The sequence below is a fragment of the Ictidomys tridecemlineatus genome, chromosome 3 (genome assembly GCF_052094955.1).
Source record: "Ictidomys tridecemlineatus isolate mIctTri1 chromosome 3, mIctTri1.hap1, whole genome shotgun sequence".
Taxonomy (NCBI): domain Eukaryota; kingdom Metazoa; phylum Chordata; class Mammalia; order Rodentia; family Sciuridae; genus Ictidomys; species Ictidomys tridecemlineatus.
Genome location: NC_135479.1, coordinates 158,911,387 through 158,927,178, shown reverse-complemented (window position 1 = coordinate 158,927,178; position 15,792 = coordinate 158,911,387). Strand labels below are relative to the sequence as shown.

General features: G+C 36.0%; 1 protein-coding gene across 20 annotated transcripts in view; it reads left to right on the top strand.

Annotated features, from left to right (window-relative positions):
• The window catches only part of Bbx (BBX high mobility group box domain containing), a 257,863-nt gene that overhangs the window by 203,574 nt on the left and 38,497 nt on the right, over nt 1-15,792 (top strand). For all 20 annotated transcript variants that reach the window (XM_078044297.1, XM_078044296.1, XM_078044295.1 and 17 more), the window contains one exon: nt 5,292-5,372. In XM_078044297.1, the coding sequence (XP_077900423.1) occupies nt 5,292-5,372 (81 nt within the window). The remainder of the gene's footprint in view (nt 1-5,291; nt 5,373-15,792) is intronic.

Genomic DNA, 15,792 nt, shown 5'->3' with positions numbered 1-15,792 from the left:
TAAAAAGAACTAACTAGCTGGGCATGGTGGCACACACCTGTATTCCCAGGGGCTTGGGAGGCTGAGACAGGAGGATCTCAGTTCAAAGCCATCCTCAGCAATGGAGAGGCACTCAGTGAGACCCTGTCTCTAAATAAAATATAAAGTAGGACTGGGAGTGTGGCTCAGTGCTCAAGTGCTCATGTTCAGTCCCCAGTACTCTCCCCCTCCCCCCCAAAAAGCTAGAAGAACTAATAAAATTATCTACTAAAATTTGCCATGAGCATGTATATTGCAGTAGAAACAAAATGGGCTATAATTACTATGATGATATACCTAAAGCTCTTATATCTCATGATACACCATCACCTTTGACAAACAGAAAAACCTCATGAAATTCTTGTTCTAATTATTTTGTAGCAAAACTTTACAAACTTTGAAGTATATCAGTGTCACCTAGAAGGCTAGGTGAACCTCACTCCCAGAATTTTTGATTTATCAGTGGAAGTGTGGGCCTGAGAGTACGCCATCAGGTTTTCTTTTAGGAAACCTCAATTTAAGACATTTATCTCTAGTTATCTTTTTTTAATCCCCAAATTACTAAATTATGATTGTTTTGACACTCTTCTATATCTGTATGGTCTCATTGGGGAAGGGATGGAAAAGAGGAAGGGATGAGTATGTAATTAAATTGTCCAGTGGACCACTTTATACCCATCCCTTTTCAGAGGGATTTGGTAGATTATTATTTAGTTAGAAATGAATGTTCATATAGCTTAGGAATCATTAGGTCTTTTAAAAAAAAATTTTTTTATGTGGTACTGAGGATCGAACCCAAGACCTCGTGTGTGCAGGGCCAGTGCTCTACTGCTGAGCCACAACCCCAGCCCCTCAATGAGATCTTTTAATGTACTTATTTTTAAATGTTATTTTAAAACCAGGCATCCAAAATCCTTTGAAACCATTCCTGCTAATTTCATATACAAACTCTTAGAGAGATTTCTCTATACAATCTCTTAGAAATGGGTTATTTATTGTGTAATGTATTTGTCCAAGAAACCTACTTTTTAAAAACCAATAAGCCCTGGGCACTTCTTTGGGTTAAAATAGGTTTTTTTTTTTTTTTTTTTTTTTTTGTGTGTGTGTGTGTGTGTTTTATTTCACCTAAAGAAGGATATTTTTTTTCCTTAACCATAGTTTTAAAGCCTATCGAAGTTAATCTATATGGGACCAGGAAACTCAATAAAGCACATTTTGTTTATATATTCCTTATGAATGTTTACATTAAAGGGAAGAAAATAATATATCTACTTTATTGGATCTAGAAAGAAATAACAGAATGCAGAGACTTGCATCCCATCCCATTTCTGTGCCCGTCTCTCATTCCATATTGACATCCGTATTTCATCCAGATTCATCTCAGCTCATCCAATTTGCTATTGCTCTGTGTTTCCAGGCTCTGATTCATTAAGTTGGTCAGAATGAGTTCCCTGTCTGCATCTTTTGTTGTTTACAGGTAGAATGACACATCAGTCACTTTTTAGATCTGGTTTACTGAAGACTGATAACCAAACACAATGCCAGAGAGGGAGCTATTGTTTTACATTATTTATCAGGTCTAAAAGCCATGACCAATTCGCATTCTCTTCTCTTCTCTGTGGTAGAGTAGATCTTTGCATTGAAAAATTACATATTTACTTTAACGACATGGAGAGCTAATTTAGATGGTTTAGAGCTAATTTAGATCTGGACATTAAAACTTTCCTTAGAAGATACTGTCGATAAAAGTACAAGCATAATCTCAAAAAATTTAAGGTTTTGTCACAATTGGATATAAACATTAAGTCTAAATTTAAAACATTTTATTTCCATGAATTCCAAATATGTTATGGAATAGTACACTTCATAAAAACATCATATACTTACACTGCAACTAATTAGTGGACATATTATGTATTTTATTGGAACTGTTAATACTCCTTTAAAGGTAAGGAAGACCAGTTGTCCTCATATTGTACATTTGTTCTTTGATTTTTTAATTCATTCAACAATTATTAGTCATTTTTCTCCAAGGCTACAATGTTTATGATACCCCTTGTGCTTGCAAAAAAATTCCACCATTATCTACTCTGATCATTACCACCTGTTTCCTTGGTGCATTTGTCTACCTTAGGCAAACATAAAATTAGTAATTTAATGTCTAGAGTGGTAATTTTTCTTAGCTCTTTGCCTTACCTCATGTACTCCTTCACCCAGCATTTTGCCAACCTTTATGGATGTGTACTGTTTATCTGACTATCACATAATAGTCAAAGTAGAGACTAAAATGGAGTTAATAGACTGGCAAGCACCATCCAATTTGAGGAAAGTAAAAAGCATGGCCATGAACATAACTATGCAGTATTACCCTCTAGTGATGCCACCTACCATCAAACATGAACTTCCTCCATTGCTGGACAGTCATTGAAAAACTAACATTAACTATGTTGTTCTTACCTGAAAGGATACATGTCTGTTAAGTAGGAGATTATTAGCAGAGGTGAACAATGGCAATACGAGAAATCAGCACTGTGCAAGCAGTGCCTAAGATCAAAACTACTAGTGTAGATGAGAGTCCTGAGAGGATATGTGTGACATAAAAAGAGGGCTCTGATACAAAGCCCTGAGGGGAAAACAACATTTAAAGAACACTGTAGAAAGAAGAGCTAGCAAAGGAGAGTGACCTGAGAAGTAGGACCCTACTGTAGTAATAGAATCCAAGGTGCCACAGAGAAATTCAGGTAAGGATTCAGCCATCAGAATTAACATCTGTCCAGTTTTCCACTAACCTACCACCCCAATTAAGAAGTTAAAAGACATTTTTAGGAAACACATCTTTGTGTGATACCACTGAGTCATTCCACAAAAATTTTATTGTTAGGAGATTCTGGAAGTGTTGGACCTCCCCCACATGCCATTTTGGAAATCAGGTTTCTAGCAACCTTAAGCATAAAATCTCACCCCAGCCCTATACCTATAAATAGGTAAAAATCCTCCCCAGAGGCAATGAGAAAAGCTGTTCTCATTATCATGGGGAGCTCCTTTTGGAAGGCAAAGATCCATTTCAGTCCTCCACTCAAGTCAAGAAGCAGTGCTTTAATGGAAGGAGACCAGATAATGCATCTGTGTAGTCTGTAGTTCTTCACAGAGCCTTGCTCTGCATTGAGCACAAGATATGTGGTAGTAAACAAACACAGCCCTGGAGCAGAGACCTATGCAACAAAAGCGACAGCAGAGGGAGCCAGTGGAAGAACTAGAAAAACAGCTTGGGCTGTGTAGTGCCGCTCTGTCCTGTCCTTCAGCAATTCTTAATTGTGCAGCAAGTATATTATTCTACAAATGACTAAATCTAATATAAGTAGTATCCTCAGGCTTTACAGTTTTTTAACTCTGCTCGATTTCAGTTTGTAACCAACTTTTGGAATTGTACTAAAAGGGTTTATGTTTACCAATGTTCATACTAATAATTGTATCTCATATTGAGAGCATAATTATGACCTCAGCACTGTGCTGCTCACTAACATGAAATCTTATTGTCTCATGTAATACAGGGCAGGTGTTGTTTACATATTGAAGGTAAAGTAAATGAGGCTTAAAAGTGTTCATTATTTGAATTAAATCCACAAAGCAGAAGGTAACGAAGGCCGTCTCCCTTCAGTTCTAAAACCTTAATTCAAAGAAAGCAGAAAGTAACGAAGGCCATCTCCCTTTAGTTCTACAAACTTAATTCAAAGAACTGTTGTTTATGTTCACTACCTCATTCCTAAAGTCACTAAGAGTCAGTGGTAATTAATGACTTTGTTTTCTCTCAGTCTAATGATAAGTAATTGAATGTAGCTTATATAAAAAAGTAGAAGTGACATTTATTAGTAAAATATTCCAAACTTCAGAAAGATTGAACCCCATAAGTCATCTTCTAAAGGAAAGCAAATGATCAGAGTAAATATGGGAGGCCTCTGTTAAAACCGATTGCACCTGGTGGAAGAAAGTGTCCTCATGACTTTCTTAAACTTTACCTTTTATGATGGGCTTTGTAGATGTTTAAATATATCTTCTACAAAGGCTCTGCTCAGCAGGATTTCTTGGGGAGAAATTGCTCTAGCAGTGAGCACTTAGTCCTTCTAGGACTTCTAGAATCTCCTGTGAGTCCTGGGTGTCACCTGTAAGGATATATTCATCAGGCAGGATTTTCTCCTGAACAATTGAGAAACAGCTTTGTCTGAACTGGGAAAGAATTCAGAATCACAAAGAACCTGGAAGTGTAGACCATAGCTAACCATGATAGAACTTCTCCAGGAGAAGAATGTATATATCTTTCTCAGCTCTTACTGAGACTAGAAATTGAAAATGAAGTTTTCATATGAAAATAAGGCAGTGCTATTCATTTTTTATCTGTGCCCAGACACCATTTAACCAAATTGCCAGAAAAATATGCAGTCAATGTAATGTTATGTATATCACTGTACCACAACATAGCATAGGTCTGTATAACTGTACAACTTGGATTCCTGTCCTTGATTATCAGTCTTTGAGTGTACTTGCAACATGGCCAGGGTCAGTGTTTATAAAAAAAACTTTTAGCTTCCTCAGCTCCTGTCATATTGCCTACCATATTTATTGCCTAGCATGTATTCTCAAAAAAATCTGTTGATTCACTTGAATGCTGTCTTTCCACAAAGATCCCAAATATTTTCTTAAAAATTAGCCAATTGCTTGAAATGCAAAATAACTCTAAATCTTCTTTTATTTTTGGCCTATTGATGAGTTTGGAAACTCAATCAATGAAACAGAAATGGAAATGCATATATTTTTTAAGGTTAGAGTTAAAACCTGGAATGTGCAAGATAATACTCTTGTCATTAAATGGGCACTATAGAGACACCTGTTTTTGTTTGTTTGTTTTTATTATTTTTTTAATTGTTTATGAACTTTTATTTTATTTATTTATTTACCTACTGAGAATTGAACCCGGTGCCTCACACACACTAGGCAGGTGCTGTACCACTGAACTATAACCCCAGCCCCATTTATTTTTATTTTGGAGCTGCCAAAATAGTTCCTTTTCCCCAAATTTGTTCTAATTAGTTAATATATGACAGTAGTAAAATAGTTCTTAAAATGATCATCCCAAACATGATATGTTCAAAGTTATTTGGTACTTGGGAGCAATAATATTCCCATAAACAAAGGAAATTTCTTATATGTATATAGATGGAAGGCAAAGATTCTGGTATCATAATTAATGTTCTTTATGTCAATTTTTTCCGATATAGATCTCTTCAAACACTTCGCAGTTGGGTGGTGCTGAGCCTGTAAAACGCTGTGGGAAGTCCGCACTCTTTCAACTGGCAGAGGCAAGTTATTGTGAATATATTGAGATAAGATCTGCAGAGGTGGAAATCACAAAATAATTATAACTGTTCCATAAACTGTACATCTCACCTTTGACCATAAAATGTGTTATATCTAATTTTCAACAATGAGAGTTAACCTTTAATTTATGAAAAAGGAATTTCAGTACTAGAAGTCATTAAGCTTAAGAAAGGTTTTGCAGAGATATCACAAAATCTATTTTCAAAGGTAATATTTTAAAATAAGGTTTTTTTTGTCTCTTTAGTTAAGTAAGTCCAGTGGAGCACAGAATAGCCCATGTGTTACAGTTTGGATGTGAGATGTCCTGCAAAAGCTCCTGAGTTAATGCAGGAATGCTCAGAGGTGAAATTATTAGATTATAAGAAGGATGGGCCTTGTTAGTGAAATGGGCTTACTGGGTCATAATTATAAACAGGTGGGGTATGATTGGAACAGGTGGGTCACGGGGGTTGTGTCTTAGAAGGGTTCATCTTCCTTGTCCTTTACCTGCTTTCTTCTCTCTAATTTTTGGCTACCACGAGGAGCTCTGCTTCTCCACCATGCCCTTCCACTGTGTTGTTCTGCCTCACCTTGGGCGTAGAGCAGTGGACTCGCCTGACCATAGAAACCCTAGAACTGTGAGCCAAAATAAACTTGTCCTCCCCCAAGTTGTTCTTGTCAAGTATTTTAGTCACTTTGAGAAAAAGCTGACTAACATACTGGATTACTACTTTTCTCTTCTCTGTTCTCTTCAACCATCTATAAATTTCTAGAAGGCATTACTTTTAAACCAGGTTGATGTTTTAATTTTTTTTAAGTGAAGGATTCACTGGCATAGTCTAACATTATATTTTTATAATATCTAACACTTGTACTTTTTGATGTGACATGGATGTAAAATGCTCTCATTCCACTGAGAAAATATTAAATGTGTTTTTATAAAGCCTGCAAGAGACAGAGCCCTCCCTTGGTGGGTGATGGGTCAGGTAGGAAGGTGCCAGAGGCAGTTGTTGTTGGGCATGCACAGTGGCTTGCTCTGCCAGGCTGTGACCACTCTGCCTCAAGGGAACGTGTGGAAGGAATGTTCTCAGCACCAGGACACTATAGACATAGTTTTCCCTGCAATGAATTACGAAGTACAGAGTGAATGAATGATAAAAAAGTTTTTCTACCAAACCCATTCTCTTATTTTTCTGGCTTTTTTTTCCAGTGAGTTTCCTCTGAGCTCTTTGGTGATACAGTTCTTTTATATATTCTTGGTAATGTATTGAGCTTAATGAGATGACATGCGATTTCCTAAAATTTCTAAATTTTATGGTAGTTTGTATCATAAACATTGGGAAGTTTTAAATATCTTTAAATCAGGTTTTTAAAGCCTAGCCAGATTCATATTAGAAATATAAAAATACAAAGGCCTGAAATAGTAGTGTATACAAACAGTGGAACAAACCAGCCCATTGTTGTCTGACACTGAGCTGACGTGCTGCTTGTGTAAGACAAATTCAGACTCAAATGGAGGGCTTCGAATGGCTGGAAAACTCAGAGAAAAACTTAGGGAGACAGCAGGGAATTGTTCTAAAAAGAACTGCATGAGTCACTGTAAACTACTACTTCACACACAACTGAAACAGTGAAGATCCAACAAAGAGGGATCTTTTGGAGTTGGACTTGTAAACAAATCTTAGTAAACAAAGAGACAGAGGTCATGAATTTTCTAAACTGCAAAATTTGTTAGGACTAGACATTTGAAGGAAGTAACTATTTTCCTTGAATGATAATGTGTGTATGGGTCCTCTGATTTTTCTGATTATGTAATTTGTCTATGTGTGTACATGCACATACATATAAACATAAAATGTTTACTTAAGTATTAACACTAATTTATAAAACTATCTTTCAACATGCAATATTTATTTTTATAAACCTTTTTTTTTTGTTGTTGTTGTTGTTAGAAATGTGTGATCCTTTGGGATACTTAGCTGTGAGCAGTGCTAAATGAATTTGTCTTCTCATTTTCTTCCAGTCATAAAAAAAAAAAGATTCCTTATTAAATCAGAGCTCATTAAAAAGAACATTCTTCTAATTTGTAGGGATGCGTCCCAAATATGAAGCAGATGCTATGGTTTAACAGATGTTTGAATGCTGGAATCATATTTTAAAGGGGTAAAATGACGGAAATAAGCCTATTCCAATTATAGCAAATCAGCTTATACTCAGACTTAGGTTTTTATAATATTTGAGTTAAAATATATGCTTTTGATGAAACAGGGTTGCTAAAAAATAATTTACCAAGAAACTCTTTTCACATTATTATTTGCACCACATGAATATGATGCCACAATACCAAGAGTACATTTTAGAGTGACATCCTAAAGCCTTTCCACCTTCTGATTAAACATATATATATGTACAGTGGATTAATCAGCATTGTCAAATAATCACTAGTAGATAAATGTATCCTTAATTTTTATCCTATTTTTTTAGCAAAATAGAATATTTAATTATTCTGGTGCCTCTTAACAAAAAAAGTAAGTATAATAAGATATTGAAGAGGATTTTTCCTGTTGAGTAGACCTCATGCTATTACCTGGAATCTGAGGAGACAGCTTTAAATTTATATATTCCAAGGGGAAATTCGTCAAGAAATACCTTCCGATTTTGACTGGACCTGTCTTATGGGGTTTATAATCCAGTTAGTATCCCTTACATTTTGAGAGGCCTCTCATCCCCACTATAACCCTTAAGTCATTCTAGGTGAGGAGACATCATGGGTGTTGTGGTCATCTGGAGCATATCTTGCTTTTCTCTTTCCTTGGGAGGAAAGGATAGAAGTAACTTCTGTTCTTTACCCCTGCCCCATCAAGGGACCTGTAGGGGATCCAGGAGAACCACTATTAAAGATTGAGGGAGAAACATTCAAGAAGTATCTTCTCGTTCTTTACAAAAAGCAAGAAATGTTTTAGACATAAATTTGCTATGGCATCTGCCAGGCCAAAAGAGACCAAAGGAAGTTGGCAGCAGTGAGAAACTTGGAATGGCCTGCTACATTCTTAGTTTTAGCATTGTAAAGATGTGTTTCCCAAGGGTCAAGTGAGTACATAGAAAATAGATTGGTTTGATCAGACAAGAGGCCAATGGGGTGGAATTCATAGAGAACAGATCTGGAACAGTCTTTCACAAGAGGGAAAAATATAATTAAGATGCCTTTGCTGGGGGTACTCTGATGCACACCCTGTGGCAGGAGTGGCATTCAGCTGGTTTTTGTTGAGTTTAATGAGATGACATACAGGTGTTTTTTCTACTACTGGTAAAAAGCTTGTGACTCAATCCCCTGAGTACCCTTGCCACAACTTGGCCAGCATCCCTAAGCTCCCCTGATTCTTCCACCAACTGCAGGACACAGAAAGGGATCTTCCAGCCCTGCAGCCACATTCCCTATGATAATTGGCATGTCCCCCTGTTAAATATTTTGTATATCACCCTTTCCTATGGCATTCCCCTGAGAAAAGTCATGGACTCTTTTGTAGAGTTAGCAGGGACCAACAAAAGAGAGACGTAACCGTGGGCAGTTAGTTTTATCTTGCTGTCTTCTATGACTAAACCAGAGGCTTCAGACATTGTGAAAGGCCAGAAATCAGCTTAAAACTAAGCACTCACCCTTCCCCAACCACATTCTCGTGAGCAGATCTTCTAAAGCCAGAGTTGTTGTTAACTGTCTTCTCCTTGGCAAGCAGCAAAAAATGTTTTAGATGTGTATTTAGTGCTGTGATCTGTACCTACCTAGCAAGAAAAAGAAAATTGGATGAAATCAGCAAAAGGCACAAAGAGACTTGGATAGGCCTGTGCTCTTGGTTCTGATGCTATAAGGACTCACCCCTCCCCATGTTCCCATGGCCCTGGATATCCCTAGGAGATGATGCCCTAAAGAAGGACTTGATTTGGGCACATGATTGGCATTTTGATGGGTAGACTTTTAATAGCTGAAAATTCTAGAATTTATTTTATTTATTTTTAAGAGATTTCTGCTGAGGTCAACAAATTAGGAAAAATACAGTCCTTTTTGTTTGAACCCCCAGGAGGTTTGTGGTGTTCAGTTAATCAGTTAACTTGAATTGTGCATATACTATAATATATTGGTTTCCATTTGTTTGGAGATGAATTAGAACAGATCATATAAAGAGCAGCAAAGCCTCCTCCCTAATGTGGTATTTTTATATTACAGTTGCTTTAGTTGGAAGACAGTCTGAAGAAATTCAGAGATAACTTTACCTATACATTTCAATAAAGAAAATTATATACTTAAAGACCACCCTTGTCTAATAAGTGGGATAGTTTATTCGAACAGACAATAACAGTCTATTCCATGCCAATAACAGTATGGCTGCTGAAGTTACCTGCAAATGTATGTAAACACATATTTTAGTACAGTAAGAGCAAAATCTGTAAAGTATATGAGATTAGTGGTATAGGAGCACTTTATCTCCAGACATAGTATAGTGCTGGTGTTCAGAGTATAGAGTAGGGACTGAGTGTAAACCTGAAAAGACTATTACTAGTTTTACTCATAATACTTCTGAATGATTTTAAATGTACTTTAGATTAAATTTTTGGTAGGATTTTTTTCAGCAAATGAATTTTATTTTCTAACCTAAAATAACAACTGACATTGAATATCTACTTGTGTTAGGCATTATTTTAAGAACTTTACATGTACTGATTCTCAGAACTATCCTCTGAGGTGGGTAATATTGTCATTCTTTTGACATATACCAAATGACAGAGAAGTTAGGTAACTTGCTTAAGGTGACATGGGCAGTGTTAAAGAGTCCAGATAGGAACCCAAACAGTCTGTCTCCATTGCCATGCTCTGACACACTGGGATGTTCTGTTGCCTTGTTTTGATGAATATTTAAAGAAGACTGTGCATGTTGCTTCTTAAAGGCATGTGTATATTATAGAAGTCTCATGGAAGATAGCTTACTCCTACACATATGTGTATAGCTGAAAAAGATGACAGATGTTCAAGACTGCTGTCAAAAAAATGGAGCTTATATTTCCTTTTCAGAAAATGTCTACTTTTGAAGTTGCCAAGATATATCTTATACTCTTAAATAAATGCTTATTCGTGAATGTGCTTTGGGAGGATGCTGAGTGTTATAGGAAAGTTTGGTATACAACTCCTGTCCTGGAGGAGCTTACTCTCTAGGTGCAGAGAGATAATATTTTAAAAGTTACAGAGTAAGAATGAATTATATTTTACACTGAATCATGTAGTGAAATGATGAAACTACTTAAGAGTGTACATGATGTGGGAAACTAAAAAAAGGTAGAAATTAGTATTGGCAGAAATGTTCTAGGGACCAAGCACAAGGAAGAGAACATAAAAGAACATTAAGGTGGTTCTTGATAAAGGAGTCATTTAGAAACAACCAGAAATTGAAAGTAGCAACCTTTGGGCCACCTCCATTTGGCAGATATACTTTATTTGGCACACATTTTGTTGACCTGTATCATATTTCACATTTCAATTAGTGACTAGTATTTTAAAATTATATTTCAAATAAATGCAGCTTTCTGGCTGCTTCTAAAAATTTAGAGGATCTGTAGACACTGGGTCAGCCTTCCTCTGTGAGAATAATTGGTCAGAACTGATTAGTGCTGCCCTCTTTGGTATTTGCTCTTCAAATGACACTGTCCTCTCCCTTTTCTGATGAGCTTTGACTCTTGAGGCCAGCAATCATTGCCGTCATCTACTTAATACATGCCTATTCCCTCTTTTATACCTGACCATATAAAGTAGAGATTGTTACTCATGCATAATTAAATATAGAGATGGGGGAGATAAAAGCAAAGAGATATAAAGCGAGCAAAGGAGATAGTTAGATGGCAATAAGTAAATCAAATAGGCAAGAGTAGAGGTCTGCATTAGGAGATTTATGAAAGATGAAGGTAGAGTGTAGCTTCCAGTCAGATTGGGAGGATATTTAGTGCACAGCAAAGAACTTTGTTCTTGAAAAATAATAAGGACTCATTGAAGATTTGACAGGTGTAGAGAGTGAGAAAAGCAGGACATGAAGAGATACTGGCAACTGTACGTGAAATGGAGTGGAAACCTCTGTGGGATATCAGATCTTGTAGGAGCAGGTACTGGGAATGTAAGGCAGAAACAGGTCAGAGGAAGGTTTCAGGGTTTTCAAATAGATTTCATGATTGAATACAAGTGAGAGGCAAAGGAAAAAAAGAATTGACTCCAACTTTGACCCTGAGTGTGTGATAAAAGGATGGCTTCAAGAATTTTGACCCTGATTTGGAACCCTATTCAGGAAGCCCAGATGTTTGCAAACAAAGGGTAAGATGCTTTGTGATAGAAAGGAAGAGATGAAAGATGTTGAGGGGGAAGAGACAGTTGAGGAATTCTCATACACAAGGAGTCGAGAAGAGAGGAAGTTGCTAGCTAAGTAGTTGAGTTTGGAAAGCAAATACCCATGTTCCTGTGAGCACAGAAGAAAGAAAGGTTAAAAAAAGACAGTCATGAAGTTAGGTCTGTGTACCTTCTGTCTATGTTTTACTCTTTTATCTCAGCTTATTACCCTAGTTACATGTATAGGTGAAGCTGAAGAAAGCGAATGCTGGATTTTTCCAGATAAAATCATATGTGAAAAAGAAAAATTATAGGTCTGGTGGGTTCAAGGAACTGGAAAAGTTATTGAAAAAGGATGAAGACATTTTCAGAGGGCAACCTCTTAGTTTTTATATATGTAAAATATATTTTCTCACTAAAGCCACTTAAAATCAAATGGATAGGTAAAGAGGAACTACTTCTGGCATCTGTAAAAATGTTATAATATTATTACTATTATAATTTTTAATCATAGAAAATTATGACTCATTTTTAAAAAGCCACTGTTGCTGGATGTGGTGGTACATTCCTCCAGCTAATATGGAGTCTGGGGCAAGGAGGATCAAAAGGTTTTGGCAAGTCTGGGCAACTAAATGAGATGCTGTCTCAAAATAAAAGTGCTGGGGATGTAGCTCAACAGCAGAGCACTTATCTAGAATTTGTGAGGCCCTCGGTTAGATCCCCAGTACCACAGGGAGGAAGGGAGCCATGGAAGAAGGCAAGGCATGATATCCCATGGATAATCTTACTTGACTGGGATTCCCCAGTCTCATTTCATCACTGCCAGTTATTGGTTGTATTTAATTGAAATATGACTCCATTCAAATTTTCTTATATTATCCACGTTTTTATCCCTTAATAGACCTCAAACCCAGAACATAAACCTGCTGATATTATTTCAGTTCCTCCTAGAGTCATTTTAGAAATGAATTCTCATACTTAAAACTTCATTTAAGAAGACCTTTTATTTGAATGTGATGTTTCTTATCATTTTATGCAAAGTTGTGAGTTTTTTTTAGAAAACTCCTTGAACTTTTCATTGCATTTCCAATTGTACAAACCTAAGTTTGGAAGAACTAAGATACAAAATGTGTGTAATGACTACCTTTAACATCTTCAGGGGAGATTTTAGCAGAGAGAAGGCCTTGTGAACAACAGCCACCACCAACCCATCTGAAATCTCACCTGAGTGAACTGTTTTAGCAAACCAAATAGAGTAATATGCCCAGACTCCAGTGTCAAGGGAAGCTTAGACCAGTGTTCTGTGACCAGTTATCTTTTATGATAAAGAGAATCTAATTTTCTTAGCAGCAGTGCTATTGTTTTTTCTCAGAAACTGTCAACCAGTATGTATTTTTATGGTTTTATTTAATTATAAGAAAAGTGCATTTCTTGGAAAACACTGCTAAATGTCATCCTAGGGTTATGTCTATCTGTTTTGGCAGATAATAAGTCAGTACAAAATGATTGTAAACATACCTTGGCTGTAAAACATTTGTTTTGTACTAAAAAGCAGAGGTTTTGAAATAGAAACTTCCTGATTAATGTCTGAAGGTCTGTTTTCACACTGCCTTTTTTTTAAAATTTAGCTGACTTCTTCATAATAGAAAACGAAAGTAAGTATAATTAAGAGTAAAATAATATGGTACCTTTTGGAACTAGTTACCATTTCTTCATACCAGTTACATGGCTTCTCCTGTGGTATTCTTATCCTAGAATACATGAATTATCATTTCACAAAGTCTTTTCAAGAAGGACACACTGAAGAAATGAATCAATATCTTAACATGTTTAGAAAAGAATACATTTAGAGTGTCCCTGATTTAAAGAGATAAGCTTGGTGGTAGCAGAGGTTTATTATTCCTTTAAAGCTAGTACCCAGTAACAAAGCTCATACCTACAGTGTGGTCTTCCTAAACTAAAAATGGCAGCCTCCCTGAATCCAGAAACATAAAACAGAATCCTTCCACAGCATGCTTTATCTCACCCTTCAGCATTTCTATGGAGTTTTTCCTTCATAATCACTTTGAAGAGAATTAACTTTTTTAATACTGGGTTCAGCATATACCCTTGGGACCTTGGTATCAACATTATCAGTTTTTGTTTTTCTTTTGGGAATGAATCACATTTCTTGCAGCATATCACCACCAGGCGTTTCTGACTATACAAAACAGGGAGGAATCTCAGTGTGGTTTCTGTTGGCAGAGGTAAAATTTAAATATTTGTGATTAATTTTCACTGGTGCTCTTGGGAGGTGTAACTAAGGACACTGTGATGGCCTATCTAAGCCTAGCAGTAGCATGGTCATAATTAGCATTGTTTTTCTTAGACTTTTAAAGTAACCTCTCCAGGTTTGAATCAGAATGCATTTTAGATTCGTCAGTAACCTAAGAACTAATGAACCATTCAATTTAACACAATTATCTGTCGAATGCCTTCTTGGAGAATACAAAGGTGAACAGAATACATTTTATGCCCTCTGTTATAAAAAACAGAGTAGTTCCTGAGGGAATATACACTAAGAATCAAATATTTATGCCCATCTTTTGATTTAAAGCATTAGCATTTAACTTCTTTGAATGTAGTCACGGGGATTCCATCTCTGGAGGATGTCTAGATGATTTTTTGTTTTCACTTTAAAGAAGATTATTGTTTAATTTAAATTTTTTTACTATGTCATGTACTATTTCAAGACCTGATTAATAACAACCCTCTACTAGATTAAATTAATAATAGCCATTAGTTGTGTGTTTCCCATAATGCATTTTTAAAAAAACATTTTTTAGTTGTCAGAGGGCCTTTATTTATTTTTATTTATATGTGGTCTTACACATGCTAGGCAAGCACTCTACCACTGAGCCACAACTCCAGCCCCCCATAATGCATTTTTGTTACCTTGAGTAAACATCATTTTGTGTTCTTATATGTCCATTGTGTAATTGTGTGCACATATATGCATGTGTGTGTAATGTAGTATGTATATTCTCATGTTCGCTAAAGTATGGATATATGCACCCAAAGTGGACATAAGTAGATAAACTCAAAAGTAGAAATGAACCCACTTGTGTTTTAGAGTTGCTTGGTGAAAGATACTGATTTGAGATCTTCCTAGCCTAATTTCATTTGATATGTTTCTTTTCAACCACTTCAGAATCATTCAACCCTGGAATGAAAAATCAGAACAATATAATTAATCTACAAAGGCAATCACATGCTATTGATTGATATTAATGTGAATATTACTATTACTACTAATAATAGTATTAACTTTTTTCTAGCATTTATTCTATGTCATAAGCCCCAGAGGGCTGATTATCACAATACTGTTTTTATCTTTCTATAGAGAAAGTATAGACTAGGTACTATTTTGTAAGTTCTGTATCTGTGTACCTCATTGGACTTCACAGTTTTCCTAAGGCAAGAAATATTAACATGTACATTATCCACATTATAGAGTAGAAAACTGAGGCACAGAAAAACTTAGTTAAATCCTATGAATTATCTTACTTGGCAATGGCCCCTTCAATGAACATGGGCTGTCGGTGGCAAAGCTCACTAGTAAGTATCCTAGACAACCTGCTTCTCAACACAGAATCTGTCCATCTGTAAGAGCAAAGGCTAGAGTTATTACATCCATTGCTATTCCCAGGTTCTGTTTATGTCATATTCAGATGCCTATTATGGTGAGGTGGGGGGGAAAATAAAAAACAAATTGGGGAGTTTATCTTCAGTGATTTTTTGTAGTAATGGATAGGAAACTGAAGTGCTTATAAGAAGATGCTTGAACAAACAATGCCGTAGAGAGTCAAATATATTCTTTAGACTTTAGGAAAAGTGAGTTTCAAAAAATTCAGGAACTGCACATACAAATAGGTTCTACTATGAAACAAGGCCCAAGATCCCTAAGAGTCTGTCTCTGTCGATCTGTTGTTCCCTGCCACACACACACTTGTGGTGTGTGTATATATATATATATTTTTTTTTCAGCAAAAGAAAAAATGAGGAAGAGGTTTTCAAATTTT